The sequence below is a fragment of the Acomys russatus genome, chromosome 14 (assembly GCF_903995435.1).
Source record: "Acomys russatus chromosome 14, mAcoRus1.1, whole genome shotgun sequence".
NCBI classification, from domain to species: Eukaryota; Metazoa; Chordata; class Mammalia; order Rodentia; family Muridae; genus Acomys; species Acomys russatus.
Genome location: NC_067150.1, coordinates 32504788 through 32527749, shown reverse-complemented (window position 1 = coordinate 32527749; position 22962 = coordinate 32504788). Strand labels below are relative to the sequence as shown.

The 22962-nt window shown below is 42.7% G+C and overlaps 1 protein-coding gene across 1 annotated transcript in view; it reads left to right on the top strand.

The window, feature by feature from the left end:
• The window catches only part of Jhy (junctional cadherin complex regulator), a 56536-nt gene extending 42087 nt beyond the window's left edge, over positions 1-14449 (top strand). The window contains exons 5-8 of the mRNA XM_051156235.1: positions 2811-3105; positions 11382-11462; positions 12180-12305; positions 14234-14449. Of these exons, the coding sequence (XP_051012192.1) occupies positions 2811-3105; positions 11382-11462; positions 12180-12305; positions 14234-14431 (700 nt within the window). The 3' untranslated portion in view covers positions 14432-14449. The remainder of the gene's footprint in view (positions 1-2810; positions 3106-11381; positions 11463-12179; positions 12306-14233) is intronic.
• The last annotated feature ends 8513 nt before the right edge of the window (positions 14450-22962 follow it).

Sequence of the window (22962 nt, the reverse complement as noted above, 5' to 3'; positions counted from 1 at the left end):
TCAACCCAACTTGTCACATTGGTCTTTTGTTTGTTGTTTCATGATGCCGTTGACGGAACCAAGAGCCTTGCACATTTTAGGCAGGGACTCTACCACATGCTGTATCCTCCAGCCCATCATACTGGATTTTTAATAGATTGCTCGATTTATTTGCTTAGAATTTAATGACATTCATATGCATGAAGGAAGATAAGGCTTTCCTGTTGCCTACTGGCCTTGTCCAGATGTGTTGTCAATATGCTCTCAAACTAGGTGTAGTGACACAGGTCTGCAGTCCTAGCACAGACAGAAGAATGAGCAGTTCAGTTACATTTGAGCTCCTGGTCAGACCGGGTGGTATGAGGAGGGGCACCCTGTGAGTGAATACGTTCAAGACTGGGCTCTTGTTCACTCTTTTATATCCCCAGAGATATATGTGTTGTAAGCACACATTCATGAAAGTTCGTTGAATTTTTCCCATGAAACTGTGCAGATCAAAGTTGTTTTGTCTTTTCTGCTATTACTTTTTCTCCCTTTGGGTGGTTACGGGCACAGAGTTGCTATGCAGCTGCAGCTAGAGCCAAATAGTCAGTGTGTTTCCCAGGCTGTCCCCAAACTCATGGCAATCCTCCTGGCTCAGCTTCCCAAGTGGTGGGATTGCAGACACTCACCGGCCATACGTGGCTAACATGTCTTAACAATTTTCTCATGTCAGGAAAGACCTGCTGCACATCTGGCCTGAGAACACTGTGGTTTCTCTCTAGACTGGATTTCCTTTTTTGAAATCTCACATTTTCCTTATTTTGTTGAACTCATCCTCTTGTGCTTTTCTTTAAATGAGACATGTAGTGCTATGGCGCAGGGCAGGCTTCTCTCAGCCTGTGGTGTCTTACATGCACCTTCTCCATGACAAGTCTCATCCTACCAGAAGGATGCCCCTTAGCTCCATTATGTAGCTTCCCTGTGCCTTTCCCTGCCCGCCCCCCCCTTCTCTTCTGCTCTTTGCACTCTCACTCTAGTACATTCTGTCCACTGCCTGGAAGCCAAGCGTTCTGAGACCTGGCACCACTGGTAGACTTTCATTCTGCCCCTGTCTCTGAATGACAGCTGGCAAAATATCACAGAATTCTAGGTTAACCATTTACCCTCAGAATCATCTTCTTGTTTGCACTGTGAGGGTTGTAAACCATGAAGCCACCTCATTCCAGATCCATCTCACAGGGCTGTTGATTTTTTTTTCTCCAGAAGCTGTAAGATCACTGTTTTTATAGATTTGTGCCAGTTCCTTTGAAGCTGGAGACTTGCCTCTTCCCATTCTGGGAAAAACATATGAGAGTCTCATGGGTCACCTCTTCCCGTCACCTCCATCTTCTCTGTCTGTGCTCTCTAGTAGAGTGCCTTATTTATTGAGACATATCCTTCTAGGATTGTTCTTAGATTCTCTGGGTGCTGTGTCAGCTGACTTCTACCCTTCCCACCGCTCTCGTGCTTTTGAGGTGCACCTTGCCTCTCTGGCTGTCTTCTGATACATCTCTTACGGGGAAGCAGCATCATTCCTTCTTTACATCCTACGTTGTCAGTGAAGGAAATGGCAAATTTTTGAAAATTTTGAACATAGTAAATTTTCTTTGTTTCTCTTTCCTCCTGGTTTTCGTTGGTTCTAGTGGGGGGGAGGGGTTGGGAATTTTTGTTTGTTCTCTCTCTCTCTCTCTACCTATCTATCTCTATATCTATATCTATCTATCTATCTATCTATCTATCTATCTATCTCTGCATCTGTTTTGCATCTGCATTAAGGCTGGTCTCACATTTGACAATCTGAAAATTTGTATTGGGAGCTAGCTGAGTGACAGAGCTATTGATATTGAATTTCTGTGAGGTGGTCAGTCTGGGCCATTTGATGGAAGGGTTCTCCTGCCAGTCCTGAGTCTTTTTCTTAGGTAGCCCAAATAATTTTTGTCCCTGATACTTTACAAGTATGACAGTATTTTTCTGTCTTCAGAAATGCACACCTCAAAGATATGGAGCTCCAGAAAGGACAGTTGCCTCCCAATATGGAGAAGAAAATCCCAAGATTTGCTTCCTGGCTTTTTGGGCTGGGCATGTAGTCCACCACCAAGTGAGCCACATTCCCAGCCTGCCTGTATTAAAAGTCAAATTCTTTACCAAAAAGCCTGAAAGAGAGAGAGGGAAAGAGGGGGGGGGCAGGCCATATCTCCAGCTGATCCCTCCATTTTGTTTTCATCCCTGGAGAGTCCCAGGGATGTATTTAAAGAACACATATTTAATTTAATACATTTAATTTAACACATTTCTAGCTGTTGTATAATGGGAAGGTCTTTGGTTTCCAAAATGGTGTTTTGGCTTCTGTTGCTGGTTTTTTGTTTTGTTTTGTTTTGTTTTGTTTTGTTTTGGGGGGGGGGTTGGTTTGGTTGTTTGCTTATTATCCTATGCTTCCTGCATTAACTGAAGGTCCTTAGCTTTCCTGTTAGGGGCTGGAGAGATGGCTCAGCAGGTAAGAGTAGAATACTGTTTCAGAGAACCTGAGTTCGCTTCCTAGCATTCATGTAAGATGCCTGTAACTCCAGGTGTAGGGACACCCTCTTGGGGACTCCAAGGGCACCTGCACACACGTATACACACATAGACACATAAACAAATGAAATATTTTTGAAAAAGAGTTAGAATGCCCCAAAGAAAAAGAGGGGGATTTGAAGACAAGAAATCGATGTAGTCATGACAAGACAAATGGTTCCTAAAGACTTCTACACAGAAAGCGGGGTGATGGGTTCAAGTAAAAACAAAATAAAACGCCTGTGTTTTCTCCAAAGGAAATTCCACTCTTCCTCAGACATAAAGCCCGTTAGTGCCTCTCCAGATTCCCGGCTCGCCCAGATCATGGAGCAGCACCAGCAAGCCTTGGTGCAGCTAGCAGAGGTGCAGCCCAGCGAGGGCTCCTTGTCCAGCGTTACACTCCCGCCTATCCTGTCCAGCGTAGAGAGTGAATCTCAGCTCAACTCAGAGAGAAGCTACAGCCGGCAGATGAAGATGACCCGTAGTAATTCAGAAGGCTACCTGCTTCAGCTGGAAAGAGGAAAGCAACCCAGGAAACGAAGTGGCACGAAGGTGATAAAAGCATGGTGGTCCAGCCAAGTCGGTTTTTTTGTTGTTGTTTGTTTGTGCTGTTTTGTTTTGTTTTGATGACATGGATGGGCCTGGAAGAGGGCTTGTCATCACTTAGCCTCTTGCACAGTAAGGTGATCTAGGAACCAAGAACCGATTGTCCCTTCTAGCCCTTGCTACTTCCTGATTTTTCCCTCCCTGCCTTTCCAGAAGTTTCTGTAGCCAACGATGCCTACGCCCACTTTCTTTTCAGGTCATCTCAGGGAAGAGTTGGTCCTGCAGACAAGTAATAATGATCTTGCTTTTATCATCATTTTACTCATCCCTTTTCCTCATCCCAACCCCCGTCCTAAGCTGAGTCTCACATATCTGAAAAGAGAGAGTCAGGCTGAGTGAGTGAAAGCCATGTTGACAGAGGTTCTATAAGAAGGCAGGCTGAGTAAGCTGTGAGAAGCAAGCCTGTGAGCAGCACCTCCAGACTCCCAGTCATGCTAGCAGATGGGCTGGACCAAGGACCCACTTCCTCCCAAGCCTGCAGCTGGGAACCCAGTTGACAAGCTGCTGTTTTCAGCAACAGGAATGTTCTCTTCCGAGAGGCTCTGTGTGTCTAGTCTCTCGCTATCTACCACTATTCCTCAGCACCTACAATTCCTCTTGGAGCACATCTCATTTCAGCATCCATTAAAAAAAAAAAAAGAAATCCAGGCCAGTCTGTTGACTTAGCTGCTCTCCAGAATGGCAACTAGTTTTTTTGTCGCTGTTGCTATTTTAAAGATTTATTTATTATATTATGTATACGGTGTTCTGCCTTCATGTAACACCTACAGGTCAGAAGAGGGCACCAGATCTCACAATAGATGATTGTGAGCCATCAGGTGGTTGCTGGAAATTGAATTCCTGACCTTGGAAAGAGCAGGCAGTGCTCTTAACCTCTGAGCCATCTCTCCAGCCCCTGGCAGCTGTTTTTGTTTGTTTGTTTGTTTGTTTTGTTTTGTTTTTTAATGAATTCTTTTTTGTTTTGTTTTGTTTTTCAAGACAGAGTTTCTCTATGTAGCCTTGGCTGTCCTGGACTCACTTTGTAGACCAGGCTGGCCTTGAACTCACAGAGATCCTCCTGCCTCTGCCTCCCAAGTGCTGGGATTAAGGGCATGCGCCACCACCGCCCAGCTTTTAATGAATTCTTTATCTAGAGTTTGGGTCAAAAAGTGATGAGCACTTTTGTGCAATTCAATCTCTTCATTTGTGTTAAAAGCAACTTTTTTAAATTCTCAGAAAGATCACTTTCTTCTAGGGTGAAATAATGTATTTTTGTTTTTCATTGCTATAATAAAGTACCTGAGGCAGGTTATTTTATGAAGACATTTGCTTAGCTCATGGTTCTGAGGTGTGGAAAGTACGCCTATTAGCTTGACACTGGAAAACCCACTTTCTCTGTAAATAAGGAGACTTGAGATTCAGGAATCACAGGTTGCTTCTTTTCCCAGAGAGGCATCATTACATGGCTGTTGGGTTCTAAAGTACTGCTTGTACCACTTTCAAGTGTTTCTCAAATAAATCAAGATTTATAGACCAGACTGGGAGGCGGGCATCATACGTATTATTTCCATGAAGACATTTGTGCCATCAGCCTTTGCAACCAACACTTTCTGACAGCATGGAGACTGCCTGCTCACTCCAGAGCTTATAGATCACCAAGGCCTAAGAATTAAACAAACACAGCCTCTTGGAAAAGAACATTCCTGTTGTTGAAAACAACAGCTTTTGAACTGGGTTGGGAGTAAGTGGGCAGATTCAGACACCCAAAGTCCTTGGTCCATCCCATCTCTTAGCGCCTCTGTGATTCTGGAGGAGTGTTGCTCACTGGCTTGCTCCTCACAGCTTGCTCAGCTGCTTTGTTATAGAACCCAGGACCACCTGCCTAGGATTGGTCTCACTCACAATGGTCTGAGCCCTTTCTCATCAATCACTAATTAAGAAAACTCCCTACAGTCTTGCCTACAGCCCCATCTTAATAGAGGCATTTTCTCAATTGAGGAGTTACTGACTTCCCAGTTCCTGATTCCTCATAGGGAACAATCAGAATTATTGTGGTGTGGTCTGATAGTTAATGAAATAATATGCTAAACCCTCAGCTTCTTCCCTATCAAAGATTATACAAAATTAATTGTCATTTCCCTTTCCTTCCTCTTTGCAAATTGAATTCATGTTGTGCTGAGAAGCGATAGAGAAAAATGCCCTGGTAAAAGTGTGTCTCACTGGGACTCTAAGGCCATGGAAAGATGGGAAGAGCAGAGACAATTTCCTGCTCCTGGTCATGCCTCCCCGATTTCTGTGAGGGTGGCTGCAACCCACACACACATCCATTTGCTCAGCCCAGTCCCTTCAGTCTGCATGTGGCAAGCACACAGGAGCCCTCTTTGTCCTCTAAGCCCTTCCAGAAGCTGAAGTGACTTAGAACTGAGTGATTTGTATAGGACAGCAGGTAGCCCAGGCACCAGACAGAGGGAGTCATTATCCACGTCACGCCCATTTGCTGGCCATGTCAAATCTCTTGGTTTCCAAGGGAATCATCCTGATCACAGTCAAAAGGGGGCCTGGAGCCCCCTTCTTCTTCTGGCAGTGCTGTTGGGAACAATTTCAAAATACTGGGCATTGTCCTTGTAATTAAATCCAGGCTCAAGACTAACAAATTAACACAGAACAAGGGATTCCAAACTATCAAAATAGACTTCTGCTGTCTCCAGCCACCACTAAATAGGTCCTCGGTGAAGAGTTCCCTAGCAGATGAGGGTTGAAGCTCTGTAATTAACTGGTGTTTGTTGTCATAGGCAATCTGGGGCTTGCTGCTTGGCTGCCCCTAAGAAGAGCTTTATTTGGATTAAGTTTAGTGACCACAGAGCACACATCCTTTGCTCAATGCTGCCCGGCATCCATTGTTTTTATCTTGTTTTCAGTAACTTTCAGTCTTTTCTGGAGAACAGGTCTGCCGCGAGCGCCCCACCCCCAGCAGGATGTACAATTGAGACCTGAAGCAAGTCCTCACAGAGCAGTCAAGGTCATTTTAATGCAGGCGTTCCCTTGGAGTACACAGGGACAGTCACACACCTTACTTGACAGGATCATGAGTGATTACTACAAACCTCAGCCTCAAGAAAGTCCCACGCAGCCACTGCTTGAGGGGCCGAGGCCAACAGACGTCAGCGAGTATGTGGCTTGTCTTGTTTGTTTGTTTTCAGCTGTTTTTGTTTGTTTGATTGGTTGATTTGTGAACTTTTTTTTTTTTTCTGAGACAGGGTTTCTCTGTGTAGCCTTGGCTGTCCTGGACTTGCTTTGTAGATCAGGCTGGCCTCCAACTCACAGACTCACAGAGATCTGCCTGCCTCTGCCTCCCAGAGTGCTGGGATTAAAGGTGTGTGCCACCACACCTGGTAGTTTGGGAAAAATTTTAAAGACAGGTTCTCATTCACTTTCTAACCCAAGTTGACCTCTAACTCATGGTAGTCCTCCTGTGTCAACCTAGCATGTGCTAGCAGGTGGAAGCCACCAAGCCAGAGTTCATGTGAACTTTACACAAAGACAAGGGGTGAATGTGTTTACAGATTTGTCTAGAATAGGCCTCTTTTTTAAAATTTATTTATTAATTCATTCAGATTACATCTCAATTGTTATCCCCTCCCTTCTATTATCCCATTCCTCTCTCCCTCCCACTTTCATTCTAGTCCCCTCCCTTATGACTGTGACTGAGGAGGACCTCCTCCCCCTGTATATGATCATAGGGTATAAAGTCTCTTCTTGGTAGCCTGCTATCCTTCCCCTGAGAGCCACTGGGCCTCCCCATCAAGAGGCATCAGAGTTCCTGTGAAAGTTAGTCAGCACTCTTCACTCATCTGTAGAGAATGTCCTATTCCTTGGCTAGATCTGGGTAGGGCTTCAATGTTTACCGCACGTATTGTCCTTGGTTGGTGCCACAGTTTGTGCAGAACCCCTGGGCCCAGATCTGCCCATCATTGTGTAGAACAAGCCTCTTTAGTCTAATGCTAATCCCTGTATTCACAGACTTAACAGAACTGTTGGTGTTGAGTTCTTATAATGATCAGTGTCATCAGCACCATCATTATCACCATTGTCACCACATCATTATTTTGGCAAGAAGAAGTAACTGAAAGTAACACCTGTGAATTGCTTGGCTGCAAAAGAATAGTGAAGAAACAGAGAGTAGCTTAGCTGCCTGGAACTAAAGGTGTGGGGACTAGGTGAGGCAAGTGAGGGTTAATGGGTACTAGAGGTTTTGTTGTTGTAGTTGTTTGTTTTCAGAATGATGAAAACATTGTACAATCAGACCGGGCAATGCTTACACCATTCGGTGATGATCCTAAAAACCACTGAGTGGAACAGCTTTAAATGAGTGAATTTTGTGCTATAAGAATTACATCTCAGCAATGCTGTTAAGACTTTAGATGGAGAGAGATCAAACAGAGTTACAGCGTGGAGCTCTTCCTGATTACTTGCGCCAAACTTAAGCAGATCCAAGATTCTCATCACCAGTCACCCGGAACAAACTCCCCTAGAAGCCAACCTCATCCCCTGAGAAATGCCTCTGTGCGGTGGGCAGCTCATGCTGTAAAGGGATCAGCAGCCATGGGGATGGCCCATTTGGGCCACATGCTTTCCCTTCGTGTCTATATGGAATGCTAGGCCCTTGGGCCTTCTTTTTTTTTTTTTTTAAACACTAACCTTGATGCTTACTGAAGTTGCTATGGAGAAGCAATGGCTGAAGATGAACACACAATTATCCACGTTTTCTGGCGCGTCCTTTGTGAGTTGGTAGCATGATTAAAAGTTAAGCTGCGCCAGGGTAAGGATGAGATTTCTGCCCGCTGATCATTTCTTTCTCATCATCTTTGGACAAATTGGATTTATGGCCTGAATATGAGTGGTGATTTGTGGTTTGTTTTTTTTTTAATCTTTTTTGTCATCTTTTACTTTGGCAAATAGATCATAATTTAGTGATTTTGAAACAGTGACACAGATGGTACATGTGAGAAGACTGACTTTGTAGTCATAAGCATAGGTTATCTGAGTTGACTCAACTATTAAAAATAACTGAAGTTTGGTTTTGGGGTTTTTTTTGGGTTTTGTTGTTGTTGTTGTTTTGTTTCTTGGGGTTTTTTTTGTTTTGTTTTGTTTTGTTTTGTTTTGTTTTGTTTTTGAGGCGGGGTTTCCCTAAGTAGCTTGGCTGTCCTGGACTTGATTTGTAGACTAGGCTGGCCTTGAACTTACAGTGAGCTGCCTGCCTCTGAGTCCTCGAGTGCTGGTATTACAGGCATGTACCACCATGCCTGCCTGGAAATAACTGAAGTTTTTAAAGTGTGATAATAATTTACCTTGTAACCAAGGTTTGAAAGAAAGAACTATTTTAATCATCACAGTAGTAGCAGAAATGCTAGTTGGTGGCCTTAAATGTTCATTAGATCTTTTTTTGTTGTTTGTTTTTTGAGACAGGGTTTCTCTGTGTGGCCCTGGCTGTACTGGAAGTGACTCTGTACACCAGGTTGGTCTTGAACTCACAGAGATCCACCTGCCTCTGCCTCCCAAGTGCTGGCATTAAAGGCGTATGCCACCACTGCTGAGCATTCTTTAGATCTTGATAGTCATACTCCCATCAATTTATTTCAAAGAAATGGGATGGAGAGATGGCTCAGAGGTTAAGAGCACTGTCTGCTCTTCCAGAGGTCCTGAGTTCAATTCCCAGCAACCATGTGGTGGCTCACAACCATTTATAAAGAGATCTGTGCCCTCTTCTGGTGTTCAGGTATACAGGCAGGCCAACACTGTATATGTAATATATAAATAAGTAAATAAATAAGTAAATAAATAAATAAAAAGAAAGAAAGAAAGTAACATAAAATGTTTACCTCAGCATACCTCCAATGATCAACATTTATAGAAATGCTTAAATTATTTAATAATACTAAATGATAGAATATTTGCCTAAAATTCACTTTTTGAAATCCACTTGGTGTCAGGTAAGTAACGCGTAATACCAAAATGGTTAGTGAAAAAATTAAAATAATGTGTAGTGATGAATACTTTTATAAAAATGTATGAAGAAGGGCCAGCAAGGTGGCTCAGTAGGTAAAGGGGTTTGTCCCACAGGCGTAATGATATGAATGTGTGTATGTGCCTGTGCACATACACAAGCACACATAAATTAATGCTGTTAACTAAAAAAACAAACTTTCATATTAAAAACAACAAGTGTATACACAAGCCAAAGATATCAGCATGTGCTTGTAATCCCAGCACTTGGGCTGAAAAACTGCTAGTTCAAGAGTAGCTGGAGTTACAGAGCCAGACCCAGCGCCCCACACCCCCTCAAAAGAAAAAGAAAGAAAGATATGAATGAACATATAACGGACAGGAAGCAGACATGAACAGACGTGGTGCTTTTATGTTGGTAATGACTGTTTTTCTAAAGATTTATAATTTTGGAACGTCCTTCAATATGCAGTAACTCCCCCTGTCTATTTTAATGTTAGTTTTAATAACTTTAGACCAAAGCTTCCTTAAAATAGAATCTTACCCTCCCTTTGCTTTTTGGACTTAGAGGCACTGAGGGAGTTTTGATCATAAACGGTTAACACTGTAATGGGGCCAGTTCTGTTTACAGAGCCTTTAATCCTTGGAGTGCAGAAGTGTCACACATTATTTTGGTCCTCTGAATAGTGACACTGAAGCCCTGGTGTATTGGAAATATTGCCTTCCACAGCAATTTCAAAACCATAGCTTCATTCTTCCTTCATACAGTTAACCCAGAGGTAGGCAGTTGCCAGCACTAGGGTCTCCACAGCTCCAAACATTAGAACCAAGACTTGTGTGAATCTCCTGTTTCCCCCTTGTCTGAAGAAGTGCTGTTCCAGCTCCAGGAATCCCACCGACTTGGGGGGTGGAGAGGAGAAAAGAAATAAAAACAAAAGGGGAGGGGCTTGCCAACCTGAATAAAAGCCTTCAAAAATATGAGTGCTGCCCAGAAAACTCAATTATAGCTCACGGGCCAGAGTTCCGAGCTGGGGATATTGGGGGAAAGAGTGGGTTCATATCCATGGGTTCAGGAAACAGAAATAGAAACCGTGTCAGGATGGTTGGTACAATGTGTGCAGTTCATTCTTAGAATCCTATAAGAAGCAGTCCTAACTGATTTGATAAAAATGTGTCCATTCATCTGATAATCATGGCCAAGCTGTATATCAGAAACGCAGCCCATCAGGATGGCGTGGTGGCTCAGTGGTTAAGAGCACTTGCTACTCTTACAGAGGACCCAGGTTTGGTTCTCAACACCCACACGGTAGCTCACCATCTTACGTAGCTCCAGCTCCGGGAGATCCAACTCCCTTTTTCTGACTTCTTCTAGGTGCCCTTCAAATTTTCCAAAAATGCACTAACAGAACAAAGCGAACTTCTCAGTGGGTCTTGTCAAGACTTAAATGCTTCCTTTTGAGTATGGGTCAAAGTTGATCTTTACCCTTAAAATAATCTGTTGTTCCAACAAGGAACTGTAAAATTTTCTAGTTGCAGTTTCATTGTTTGTCCTCTGAGGTGTCTCTGAAAGACAATGTTCACCTTACCAGACAGGAACTTTCGGAAGCAGTGTATTGACTACTATTTGATTTTGCGAACTGCTCGAGACTAGACATCACAGTAACAGCTGCAGAGGGAGAGCTGTATTGTATACACTTTGCTTGAAAATGTTAACCACCCCATGCTCATTTAATAAATTCCTCTACAACATAATAAAAAATGTTAACCAAAGGGGCTGGAGAGATGGCTCAGTGGTTAAAAGCACTGGCTGTTCTTCCAGAGGTCCTGACTTCAATTCCCAGCACCCACATGGTGGCTCAGAACCATCAGTAATGGAATCGGATTCCCTCTTCTGATGTACATGAAAACAGAACACCCATACACATAAAGTAAATAAATCTTTTTTTAAAATGTTAACCAAGGAGCAAATTATTACCTTGAAATTGCTTATTATTTCAGAATTTCAGTTTCATTTCTCTCAGAAGTGATAAAGTCAAAACACACTAGCTAACCAACTACAAACACCAAATAGACTATGACCAGTAACTACCATGAAAACAGCACCATTACCAAGAAGTGAGCTCATCCTCCCTCCTTCACCGGGGCTTCTGGGCTTCATCGTCCCTCCTTCCTATACCCCATGACTTCCTGGAAGGGACACTGGTCCCTCAAAGGAACCGTTTTTGTGCTTGTATTTTCAGAGTTCCAAGCTGAAAGGTTATCAGAAAAGAGACGTGAAGCTTGGAGGCCTGGGACCTGACTTTGAGTCCGTCAGAGACAAAGTAAGTGACATGTCGCATTTTCAGCCTTGGCTATGTCTATCCATCCTTAGCAATGTGGGGTAAAGATGCCCCCAGCACCAAATGCCAGTGCAAACCCCAGAGGACAGCCCTCAAAATCAGCCGTGCTGACATAATAGAGTCCCAGATACTCCTGCTGCAAAATAAAGAACCGTTCTTAGCCTGTGTTATTTTATGCACTGCCCTTCAGTTAGATTTGAAAGCCTCCCCCGAGAGGAGTGGGGCACATGAGTGTGGAAAGGGATGCACGTGCTGTGTGGTCGTTGGTCTCCCTGATAGAGTTGTCTTGATAACTTTGAAGTGGCTACAGAGAAGACACTTAGGATCCGAGTTCCCCAACCCCTAGGAAGTGCATCCACTTTATTCTCTTTCCTCGAGTGAAAGGAGATCTTCATTTAATGTGTTTGAACTGCAGTTGCACTCAGGCATAAAAAGAGTATAGTTCAAAGTTGGAAGCAAAAATGAAAATAAATTGCGTAAATGCAACAAAGAAGCGGCTGAATAGGATTTAGCCACTGCTAAGAGGACACTGGGAGTCGCCACGGCTGCACTCACACTGGACTCTCCTGGGGAAACATTAACCAGTTCGCTGCTGCCACGTCACCCAGCTCACCCTCCTGAGCTGCCCACCTCCAGACAACCAATGTCACTGCAAGAACTAGTGGTGGTTAGCTCACTATGCTCCATTTCTTTGAGCAGATGCAAAAGCTAATGCAGCAAAAAGAATATGCAAAGCAAGTCAAGGAATACAACATGAAGACTCTCGCCCTGTCCAAACCGCAGACAGCAAAATCTGAAACTAAGTCAGTGATTTCTCGGCAGAAGGTAAGGCGATCTCACCAGGGCATTTATTGCTTCAGTCAGAATTAAAGGGACAAATTTGGTCACCTCCTCACCACAAGAGATATGTTTGGAACATAGGAGACATGTTTAGCAACAGCCATTCCTGCATTTACATGTTATCCACAAATACTAGTATAAACACACTCACACACGCATAGGTCAGTAGGTTGTCTTAATTTTGTCACGCATAGAAATAACATGGTGGCTTCTCAGCAGGAACTTGCAGTCCATCCTAACTGTAGGTTTTATTCTCGATCATTAAATAATCTTCAAGGGAACTAACATCCTTTTGCTGTTCAGGTGAAATAAACAAACAAACCATAAATCAGTCCCTCATAATTTAAGTTCATTTCCCTATGCTTTTCCTCTGGTGAAAGGAAAAAAAGATTTTAAAAACATTCAGAATCACCGTCCTCTCGGATGCTATCTAGCAAAGAGTCAGACTGAATGAAATACGTACTGCCTTGATTGATTTGTTTTGTCCTACACAGCCTTAGGAATTCCTCACAGGAGGAACATGTGACCCTTTGGTGCCTTAGGAACAAGTACTGCGCGTTCTCTTTCACCAACCATCATATTAATTCTTCCTCAGATTGACGACTTCATCTTCCTCACTGAATGCCCATGGCATCATTTCTTTCTTTTACCAACCAATTACATTTTCATGAAGAAGTTTATGATGACAAATCTACTGAAAATTCCCATAGCTTTCTCTTACATATGTTCAGAATGGGAACATTTTTATGTTTTGGATTTTGTTTCCCCTTTCTGATACTTTGAAAATACTATTCACTCTCATTTCCTCTGTCAATAAATTCTTACTAAAATACAAAGTTTAAGCTGAGTGGTGGTGGCGCACACCTTTAATCCCAGCACTCAGGAGGCAGAGGCAGGCAGATGTTTGTGAGTTCAAGACCAGCTTGGTCTACATAGCAAGTTCCAGGCCAGCCAGAGCTACACAGAGAAACCCCCATCTCAAAACAAAACAAAACAAAAACAGATAAAACTCAGGGCTAGAGAGGTGGCTCATGATTAAAAGCATTCACTGTATTTACAGAGGACCCTGGTTTAGTCCCCAGCACCCATGTGATGGCTTTCAACCCTCTGTAACTTCAGTTGTGGAGGATCCAGTGCCCTCTTCTGACATCTGAGAGCACCAGGCATGTATATGGTACCCAGACACACTTGCAAGCAAAGAGCTCATACATTATAAATAAATCTAACCAAAAGAGCTTAAAAATGCAAAGCCAGTTTAATGCCCTCTCCCCTTGCTCCTCCCCATCTCTTTGCCCACCCTAACCAAACCCAGATTAATGTGCATCTAAGGCAAAGGCTCTATCATTAACCACATCCTGGTCTCGTTTTGCCATAACTTAACCTTTAAAGCTTGGCGTAAAATTTTTAAAAGCATACATTTTTCTTAGTATCTGCTTTCTATAGATGCAGTTAAAATTTACCCAGATTTTCTTTCAAAGGATAAGGGGATGTAATGAACAAAGTTCTGTTTTCATCAGCTACACATGATGCCTTCAGTCCCTGGTGGCAAGTCCTATCTGGGCTTGTTTAATTCTATTAGAAATTTGGTTTTAACAAGACTCTCAGAAAGCTGTCAGATTAAACACATGCGAAATCTGTTTCTGAACACTTAGAAGGATCTTTGTCACAGTAAAAATCATTCGAATAACACAGCAGCTGTCCACATCCCTCTCCACCTCCTTTTTGCTCCATAGCATGTTGTTTTAGTGACTTATTTCCTTTAAACTACCCATTCTAATGTGCTGTCTGCATTCTCTATTCGATGGCCATTTCTGCCCATGTTATAGCAACTGTGTCCATCTATATCATAACCCTCCCCTAAGACTAACTTGCCACTTCAAATGATGTGGTTTTTTTTCTTTTTATGCCCTTAGGCTTTGGAATATGCTAAGACCATCCCCAAACCCAAACCACCAAATCTGACTGACGAAGCCACAAAGAAAAGTAAAAATGTGAGGAACAGTGAAAAAGAAGGAAGCTTGCCAGACATCTCCCTGCTGGAGATCCTGCAGAGCAGACACGAGAGGGAGAAGCAGGCCGTGGCCGCTTTCAAAGTCCTTCATATTGTCTAGACAGCGGTTAGTGGGGATCAAAAATGCCATGAAAGGGACCCAGAGAAACAACTAAACAGTTCCATCTACACTGAGTGGTGACCTGGCACTGTTGCCTACCTGCCTGCCTGCCTGCCTGCCTGCTGCCCTTAATGTAGGGCCCAGTCAGCACTGGTGACATGTTTAACCTTCTGGAGAGAAAAATACATAGAATTATTTATTTTTCAAATCTGTTAGAATTTGGGCTGGTACAAAGCTAGAAAAATAAAGCCTTTGATTTTATATTGGATCTTCTGATTTGTTAAACCTCCTCTGCCCTTCTTCCACATAATGAAAATTTACAAGTATCTCCAAATAAATTTGTCTGCGTGTGTTTCTCTAACCCCCTGAGAGAGTGTGTGCATTCCTCAGTTTTCCTAAAATGAGTTTGGCTGACCCAGTCATGGAGGCGACATGTTCAAAATAACACTCTTCAAGTTTCAAAAGAGTCTCACATAAAAGTTATTATATGTAAAGTTGAAAATTTGAAGCTGCATCTAGTTGTGCATACTGAAATAGGAAAAAAAAAAAACCAAACCAAAAACCTAATTTCACTCTAACAGAGCACTAAAACTCAGGCATTCGTCACACAATCCACATGCCTAGGGAAACCCACCTCAGATCACTCTGTGGTCAAAACCACTGACTCCACATCTGTAAATTTACTGAGCATCTCCAAATATTATCGACTGTGTGCACTTCAGAGTTTACTATGAGGACAAATATTCATACTGACTTTTAGTTTTCTCTTTTGAAACATTACCAAGATTCTCAGTCTTGAAATTACTTCAGAGCCAAGAATGGTCATGTAAGTTTGTAATTTCAGCTCTTGGGTAGTTGAGGCGGAGGAGGGGCATTTCCAAGGTCAAGGCTAGCCAGATGTGTAGTGATAAATAGTAATAGTCTGCCTCAAAACAACAACAACAATTTTGCTAAAGGATTTGCATTTTACCTCCTTGCTGGACATGGCATCCTTTGATGAGTATGTCCAGAAATGGGTCATTTTAACAACCTAGAGCAAATGTGTGCATGTGGCATAAGGATTAGCTTTAGATATTCCCTTTTGTGCCAGACACTGGTGGTGCACACTTTTAATCCCAGCACTTGGGAGGCAGAGGCATGCTGATCTCTTAGATCTAAGACAGCCAAGCCTACACAAAGAAACTCTGTCTCAACAGCCTAAAATGAACACACACACAAAAAAAAAAAGAAATTCACTTTCAAGCCGTGTGTGCTACGTGAGTCATGATAGGTACAAAAGCTCCCTGCTTGAACCGTCCTCTTAGAGCTGGAATCAGAGCTGATGGTCAAGAAATCCATTTGCTTGTGGACAGGGGGTGCTGTTATGAATGTGAAACCCTCCCATCCCCTCCACGTTCACCTTCAGGAGCCAATGCTCAGCTGCAGCAGGTGAAGTGAGTTGGCCGACTGGAAACATCATTTCACAGGGTCCTCCAGAGCCAGGCTTTACCATCCAGCACATAAGACTCTAGGACGTTGGTTTCAAGCTGTGGTCATGACCTTCTAGGGTTTCATATCAGATCTCCTGCCTATCACATATTTACATTATGAGTCACAACAGCAGCAAAATTACAGTTATGAAGGAGAACCAAAATAATTTTATGGCTGGGGGTCACCACACCGTGAGGAGCTGTATTAAAGGGTCCAAGCCATAGGAAGGTTGAAAACCACTGCCCTACGACTTCAGAATTCCTTATTCAGAGCCAAATGGCATCTAAAATACTTCAGCTAAAGAAATGAAATAGTTTCTCAAGGTTTGGGCCTGAAGTCAAAGAATGAATCCAATGGGTCTTCCTGTGGTCTCACACCACCTCACAGTGCTGACGTTCAGTGGAACATCATTAAGCTACCGTGGTCCAGACACAGAGAGGAGGAGTCAGTACAGCAAAGGACAAACGCTCTGTATCTCCTTCTTTACATTGCACAATATTGACTTCACAAACTTGAGTGATTAATTTTATATCATTTGTCTCAGAAACAACCAAAGGGGGGGAAAAAAAAGCCTGCCTGTTGGGAGGCAGCCATGTGCACTACCATATCAACATGGCATCAAAATCTTGTATTAGAACACATGGAGGGCTCGCGAGAGGCTGGGTGAGTAAAAGTACCTGACACACAAGTCTGGCAGCCTGAAGTCAAGCAACCCCTGGAGCCCACAGCGGAAGGAGAGAGAACTGATTCCTGAATGTTGTCCTCGACCACATGCATATTGTCACACACACACACACACACACACACACACACACACGCACACGCACACGCACACGCACACTAAACAGACAGACTGAAAATACCACAACCTAGGAAACCCTTCAGTTTTCACAAAATTGGTTACTAGAATGAAAAAACAGAAACAATCAAAGAAGCAAAGAAGCCAGGAAGAAAGGAAGGAGGGAGGGAAGGAAGGAAGCAAGCAAGGTCAAGGAAGAAGTTCAGAATTGAGTGATACGAGGAATGTGGCAGGGGGGATGGGGAGGAGGGTGCATTTGACCAGATGTTATATGAGCCATTGAAAGGCATAGGATAATTCTGCCTGGTCTCTGTGGGCGGGTCCAGATAAAGGCCCTTTAAGCCATAATTGTCCTTATTACAGCCTTCCTTTTACAGTGCTTTTTCCATCTTAAGTTTCAACAAGAGCATCCTCTTACAGGGAGCCTGTTTTTTTTTTTTTTTTTTTTTTTTAATACAAGTAGCTGAATTTAATGACAGCTGTCTTCTTGATATTGTTTTGTGTAGTAAGGAGTCTCTTGGGACTTATCCAGAAACCAAGTCAAGAAAAGGCAATATTGAGGAACAAAATGAAAGGTAAGCCTAGCAAAGGCAATGATGCCTAATGGGTCCAATTGGGGCTTATTATTGGTTAATGAATCATTGTCAAAACATCACAGCAAGCACGAGCGAGCACAGTCCCATCTTCAGTGAGAAAATGACTCTTCATCCCAACAGTTATTAACTGGGAGTTGTTTGAAAACACGTCCAGTAATTATAACAACACTGGAGCTAATTGAGAACTTTGAGTTGACAGCAAACAGCCTACAATAGCAGACTCGGTCAACTCAGACGGGGTTTCTTTTCTAATTACTTATTGAAAAATAGCAGGGAAGGAAATTGAATTTGGGTGTTAGTCTGCAGATACCAAGTTTGGCTAATTCTCCCTAAGTTGTTATTGGTATACACATACATAATCATGACGTTTATATCATGGGATGTATTATTGTGGCATTAGAAGTAGCCTTTGAAAATGAGAATTTCTTAAGCAAAAAAATTACAACTGCCGTTCTTATTATGGTCTCTTTAGTATTACTACTACCTATTGTAGTGACCCATAAATAACATGCATTTCAGCCAACTCTCAGGTATTCACGGCCACAAGAACTCTCATCCCTAAGGCTCAGTATGGTTTCATAGTTTCTGTTCCCAGTGGGTGGAAACAGACAGAGGTATACAAATGCTCCATATACCTCTCATTATTTTCCCAGGAAGGGAAGGATTGAAAACTGTAGCAACAAAGTGAATTCTCTGCTTTAGGACAGATTTTGTTGTTCCATGTTGCTCACTCTACACCAGTGATTGTAAGAAATGGTCTATGATGTCAAAGAAAACAATACTATTTCTATACTATAAAGGGAAAATTAAGGTGAAACATGCACTCTTTAAAAGTTACATTTAGAGAAAAAAGTTACATTTAAGGGCAGGGGAGATGGCTCAGTCCTAACGTGAGGGTCTGAGCTTGGATCCCCAGTACCCACACATCTGTAACCTTAGCACTGTTGGGTGGCAGAGCCCAGGAGTTCTATGGACAGCCAGTCCAGCAGAGTCAACAAGCTCATGGCCAATGAGAAACCAGAGAACTGAGGAAGAGACCCAACTTCTACCCTTGACCTACACACACACACACACCACACACACACACACACACACACATGCAAGCAAGTTATGTTTATCTTATATGATTTTTTTAAGTAACAAGAACCCATTCAACATGATTGAAAGCCAGCAATATTCAGACCTGTCCCCGTACCCACCACTTCTACACTAAGGTCCATTTCTACTCAGTGGCTTCCTTAAGCAACAGCCTACATTCTCCTCATAAAGGGACCAAGAAAACATAAATACCAATTTCTCAAGCAAATGGCTTTTAATGGAAGATTTTTTCATCTATTCATCTCACTCCCTAAATCACACCACAGTTTGAAACATCACAAATTTCACTGTTGATGACTTAATTTTGTTCAGTTAAATAACTGGAAAGCCGGGACTTCCCAAAATATTATTTTAAAAATACGTTATAAGACTCAGTAAGATGTAAGATAAATTGGCTTTCTTTTCAGCTCTCTAACTAGCAACACAGTGCTCTCTATAAAATATGAAGAGAGGAAAAGAAAAATTTGGTGGACAGGTTTATGTCTCTTGTTGCCTCTCCATTACCTTTTTATTTCCCCCTTGGAAACCTGGGTCACAAAAGTAATTAATTTTCAATAAGCTGGATAAGTGATCTTTGCTGTTACATCGCTCTAACAGGTTGAGAGGATGACAGCAATGGGAGAATTCTAGGCAAATTATTTAGTAAGGTGATGGCCTGCCTCCTAAGACATCACACACACTCTTTTACTGACATGCCAGTTCATGAGACCCACCCCATGGAAGAGAGCCAAAACAAGAAAAAAGAAAGAAAAGAAATGTCAGTCAGTAGAGGCCCACTTTCATCTCGGGACTGCTAACCTGCCTTTCAGTTGATGCTTTGTTGTTGCAGCCCCCAGCTCCATGTGAATTTGTGTATCTACATCCACACTCACATGCAAGAGAACAAGATACTAGGTGTGCTTTTCAGTTGGTTTTTTCACCTTATTGCCTTGAGACAGGGTCTCTCACTGAACCAGAAACTAAACTGCTTAGCTGGCGAGATCTCAAGAGCTGCCTGTTTCCACTCCCTAATGCTGAGGTCACAGGCATAGATAGCCATGCCTGGCTTCTTCTTCTTCTTTTTTTTTTTTTTTAATGTGGGTATGGGGGATTTGAACTCAGGCCTTCATGGCTGCAGAGCAAGAGCTCTTGTCTGCTTTGCCATCTCCCCAGCCCTGGGCCCCAAGTTTGCACCAACACTGTGAATGTGATGGGTACAAAAATAAAAATAAAAGAAAAAGAAAAAAAAAAGAAAGAAAACCCTGTCAAAAAAAATTAATCTTTTGAAAAAATGTCTACATAGAGAAAATCAGAGAACACTCTGAACAAACTCAGTGAAGAGTTCAGCAATGAATAATTTGGGCTCCAATTTTTCCCCTCATGGCAAATTCTCTCCCCATTTAATATTTCACTATAGTCTTTCACATCCGAGCGGTGGTCAAAATTAGTTTTGTGAAGCCTGGCTGGCCCTGCCTCCTACTCCCATTCTGTCACCTGCGGTGAGGTCCACTCCTGTTTTCCCTGCACCCACACAATGGTGACACTTTGAAGTGGTGCAGATGAGGTCCCTAAATTTGTTGTCCCTACTTAAAATTGATAATCTCCTATGTTACAAACCTCAAGCACCTATTTTTAATGAAAGCTTTAGATGAATATCAAAGAACTATTTAGCCGTGTCTAATATTTTAATTAGATTATAGTCTCAATTTAACCCATTAAATCTCCTTTGATGATCCCCATATTTAGTGTTTAGCCTCAGATGCACGAGCTAATGAATACTGGACCTTTTGATTTAATGAGAATTTCGGTTCCTCCAGCCTGCACCTCTTTTTGTGTGTGTGTGTGTGTACCTTTTATTTTGCTGGCTATAGAATTCAGTTAATTGAAGGGGGTCTCTCACCATCACACATTAAGGAGTATAAATTAGCATCCCCATTCTGCCTGAAAAATGCAGGCGGACAGTTCTGCTTTGATCTGGGGAATGAGCTGAAGAAGCCATCGGCCCCCTGAAAATGAGCTGATGGCCTTGTTATCAGAGCCCGATACAGATGCGTCCGTGTGTCACAAAACACTTAATGTCTTAATTGGTCACCTTCCAGTTCTGCCTACCTCATTCATCTCCTTCTCCTGAGAGCCTGCATATGTGCAAGTCGGTCTGTCAGTCAGTCAGTCTGTCTGTCTGTGTCTCTGTCTGTTTTTCTCGTTCCCCCACCGCCAACTAGGCTACATACCTACATTTTAAATTAACCCCAATTCTAGGAAAAGGCAATCCAGCCACTCCTCAGAATCCAAGGGGAATCTGACCCAAGACTCCCCACAGATACGAAAACTCTGACTGTTGAAGCTCCTTGATTGAAATGGCATGGTGTTTGTGTGTAACTTCTGCGTCTCTTCCCTGGTACTTCAAATGAGGTTATTTGTGACAGCTAGCATAGCACAATGCACACGCTATGGAGGTGGCTGTCAGGCTGCATTGTTTAGGGAATGGTGACAAGAGAACAGAGGCTGCACGTGTTCCAGCAGAAAACAAATCTTTTCAGTAGCTGGTTGGATCCACAGCTGCAGACTTCACCATCTAAATGCAGAGAACCAACTTCAGTGAAATCCCTCCCTTGAAGGGTTTTTTTTTTTTCCTTTAAGCCACATCTACTTATTTTGTGTGTACATATGTGTACGAGCCTGTTCTTTCCTTTTGCCATGTGAGTCCTGGGTTTGGAACTTAGTTTATCAGGATTGGTCACAAGAGCCCTTGCCCACTGAGTTATGTCACTGGCCCACTCCTTGTGATTTCTACAAACATCTGGAGCTATTCAGATCCTTCCACAGACATAATTTTTAGGCTCTGTGCTCCCAACCTCACAACTCCCATGGGTGCATATCTCTTACTCTGGCTCCAGAAGGGCTAGTCTGTGTTTCCTTCCTCTTACACAAAAGAGGCAATAGGCTGGATAAAATTATGGGCTAAAATACTTTGGTGCCTGTATATACTTGTCCTTGATGACAAATTTATCCCTCATCTTAATTTTGTCCTTTATCTTGGCCATCTAGCAGACTGTCAAAAATCACCTTGGTGTGCCTAGCTAGCCTGTCCCCACCCTGTTATCTGGCTGTGAAGTCTTTCCCCACATCCCCAGCTCTAAATCTATTCTAGTGATAAAGCAATTCCCCATATCTCAACAAATTCATTTCATTCCCAAGAGATAAAGATAAAGGATCAATTCAATTCCAACAGTGGGACAAACAAAGACCAAAAAAATAATATCAATCAACTTTTGGGTAAGTATGGTAGACTGAAAACACACACACAATCCACCTGGTTTGTGGGTGTCCTTTCCCAGCAACACAGTTGGTCTGATCCTTTTCCAGGTAGCTCAGCTGGTCTTCCTTTCTTATGGGCAGCTCGTCTGATTCTCTTCTCTTTGCTTCCTCCAGGCTGCTCAGGCTGAGCCTCGTCAAAACACAGCTTGTCCGAGAGTCATTCTTAGCTGTCTTTACAATCTATATACATGTTTGGAAAGGAAGGAGTTTAGAGACTCTGGTCAGTTTCAGGGACTTCCTGAAGCTGGCTTCCAGAAAGGATACAGGGAAACAGCATAGCCACAGTCGAGAATGAAGGTAGGTTTGGATTAACAGCAATTGGCAGCTGAACCAGTGGCGTTTGCATTCTGAACTACTCAGAAGTAGTCATGAATTATTTCTCCTTAGAAACACTAATTAACAACCGGGCGGTAGTGGCCCACGCCTTTAATCCCAGCACTCGGGAGGCAGAAGCAGGCGGACCGCTGTGAGTTCTACGAAGTGAATCCAGAACAGCCAAGGCTACAGAGAGAAACCCTGTCTCAGAAAACCAAAGAAAGAAAAAAAGAAACACTAGTGACGATGAGATTGGAATAAAGATTTGCTTTAGACAGGGATGATTTCAATACTTCTACCCATCAGGCACCAGTTCTTAGAAAACAAAACAAATTTCTTTCCCAAAGCAAGGGGTGTAGCTCCATGGTAGAGCTCTTAACTGATGTTTGGTCCTTAGTTCCAGGCACAGAACAAAACCCAAACAAGAGAATGTACACAAGAAAGAAGATAGTATGAGAAAGAACAGAATGAAATGAAAGGAATTCCCAGAGTGACAGAGAAGAGACGACGGAGTCTGAAAACAGAGCAGACGCCATCAGAAGGGTCTGTGAGAGAGATTTTTCAGGGAAATGAATGTTAGAAGTATGTGAGTATCTCAAGAGTAGGAGACAGATAGAAGAGTTTAGAAGTGAGTCGCAAGTACGTTGAGAGTTTTTAGCACAATGAGATAATTCCGTCAAAGGAAAATAAGCCCTACAGGAAAGTCACTGGCTAGCTGGCATAGCTGGATATCGCATATGTACATCATCAAAAGGATGTAACTCACATCACATTACTGAGAAGAGAAATGGAGAGAGTACACATGTGCGACAGAAGCAGGGAAGAAAAAAACTATTTCCATCTTTTCAGGCATAAAGCTCTAGGAAGCTCTTAAACCAGAAATACTAAAAACCAACAATTTAGTGAAATCTCCTAGAATCACTCAGACATGCCAAAATCATTGGCCCAAGATGGAA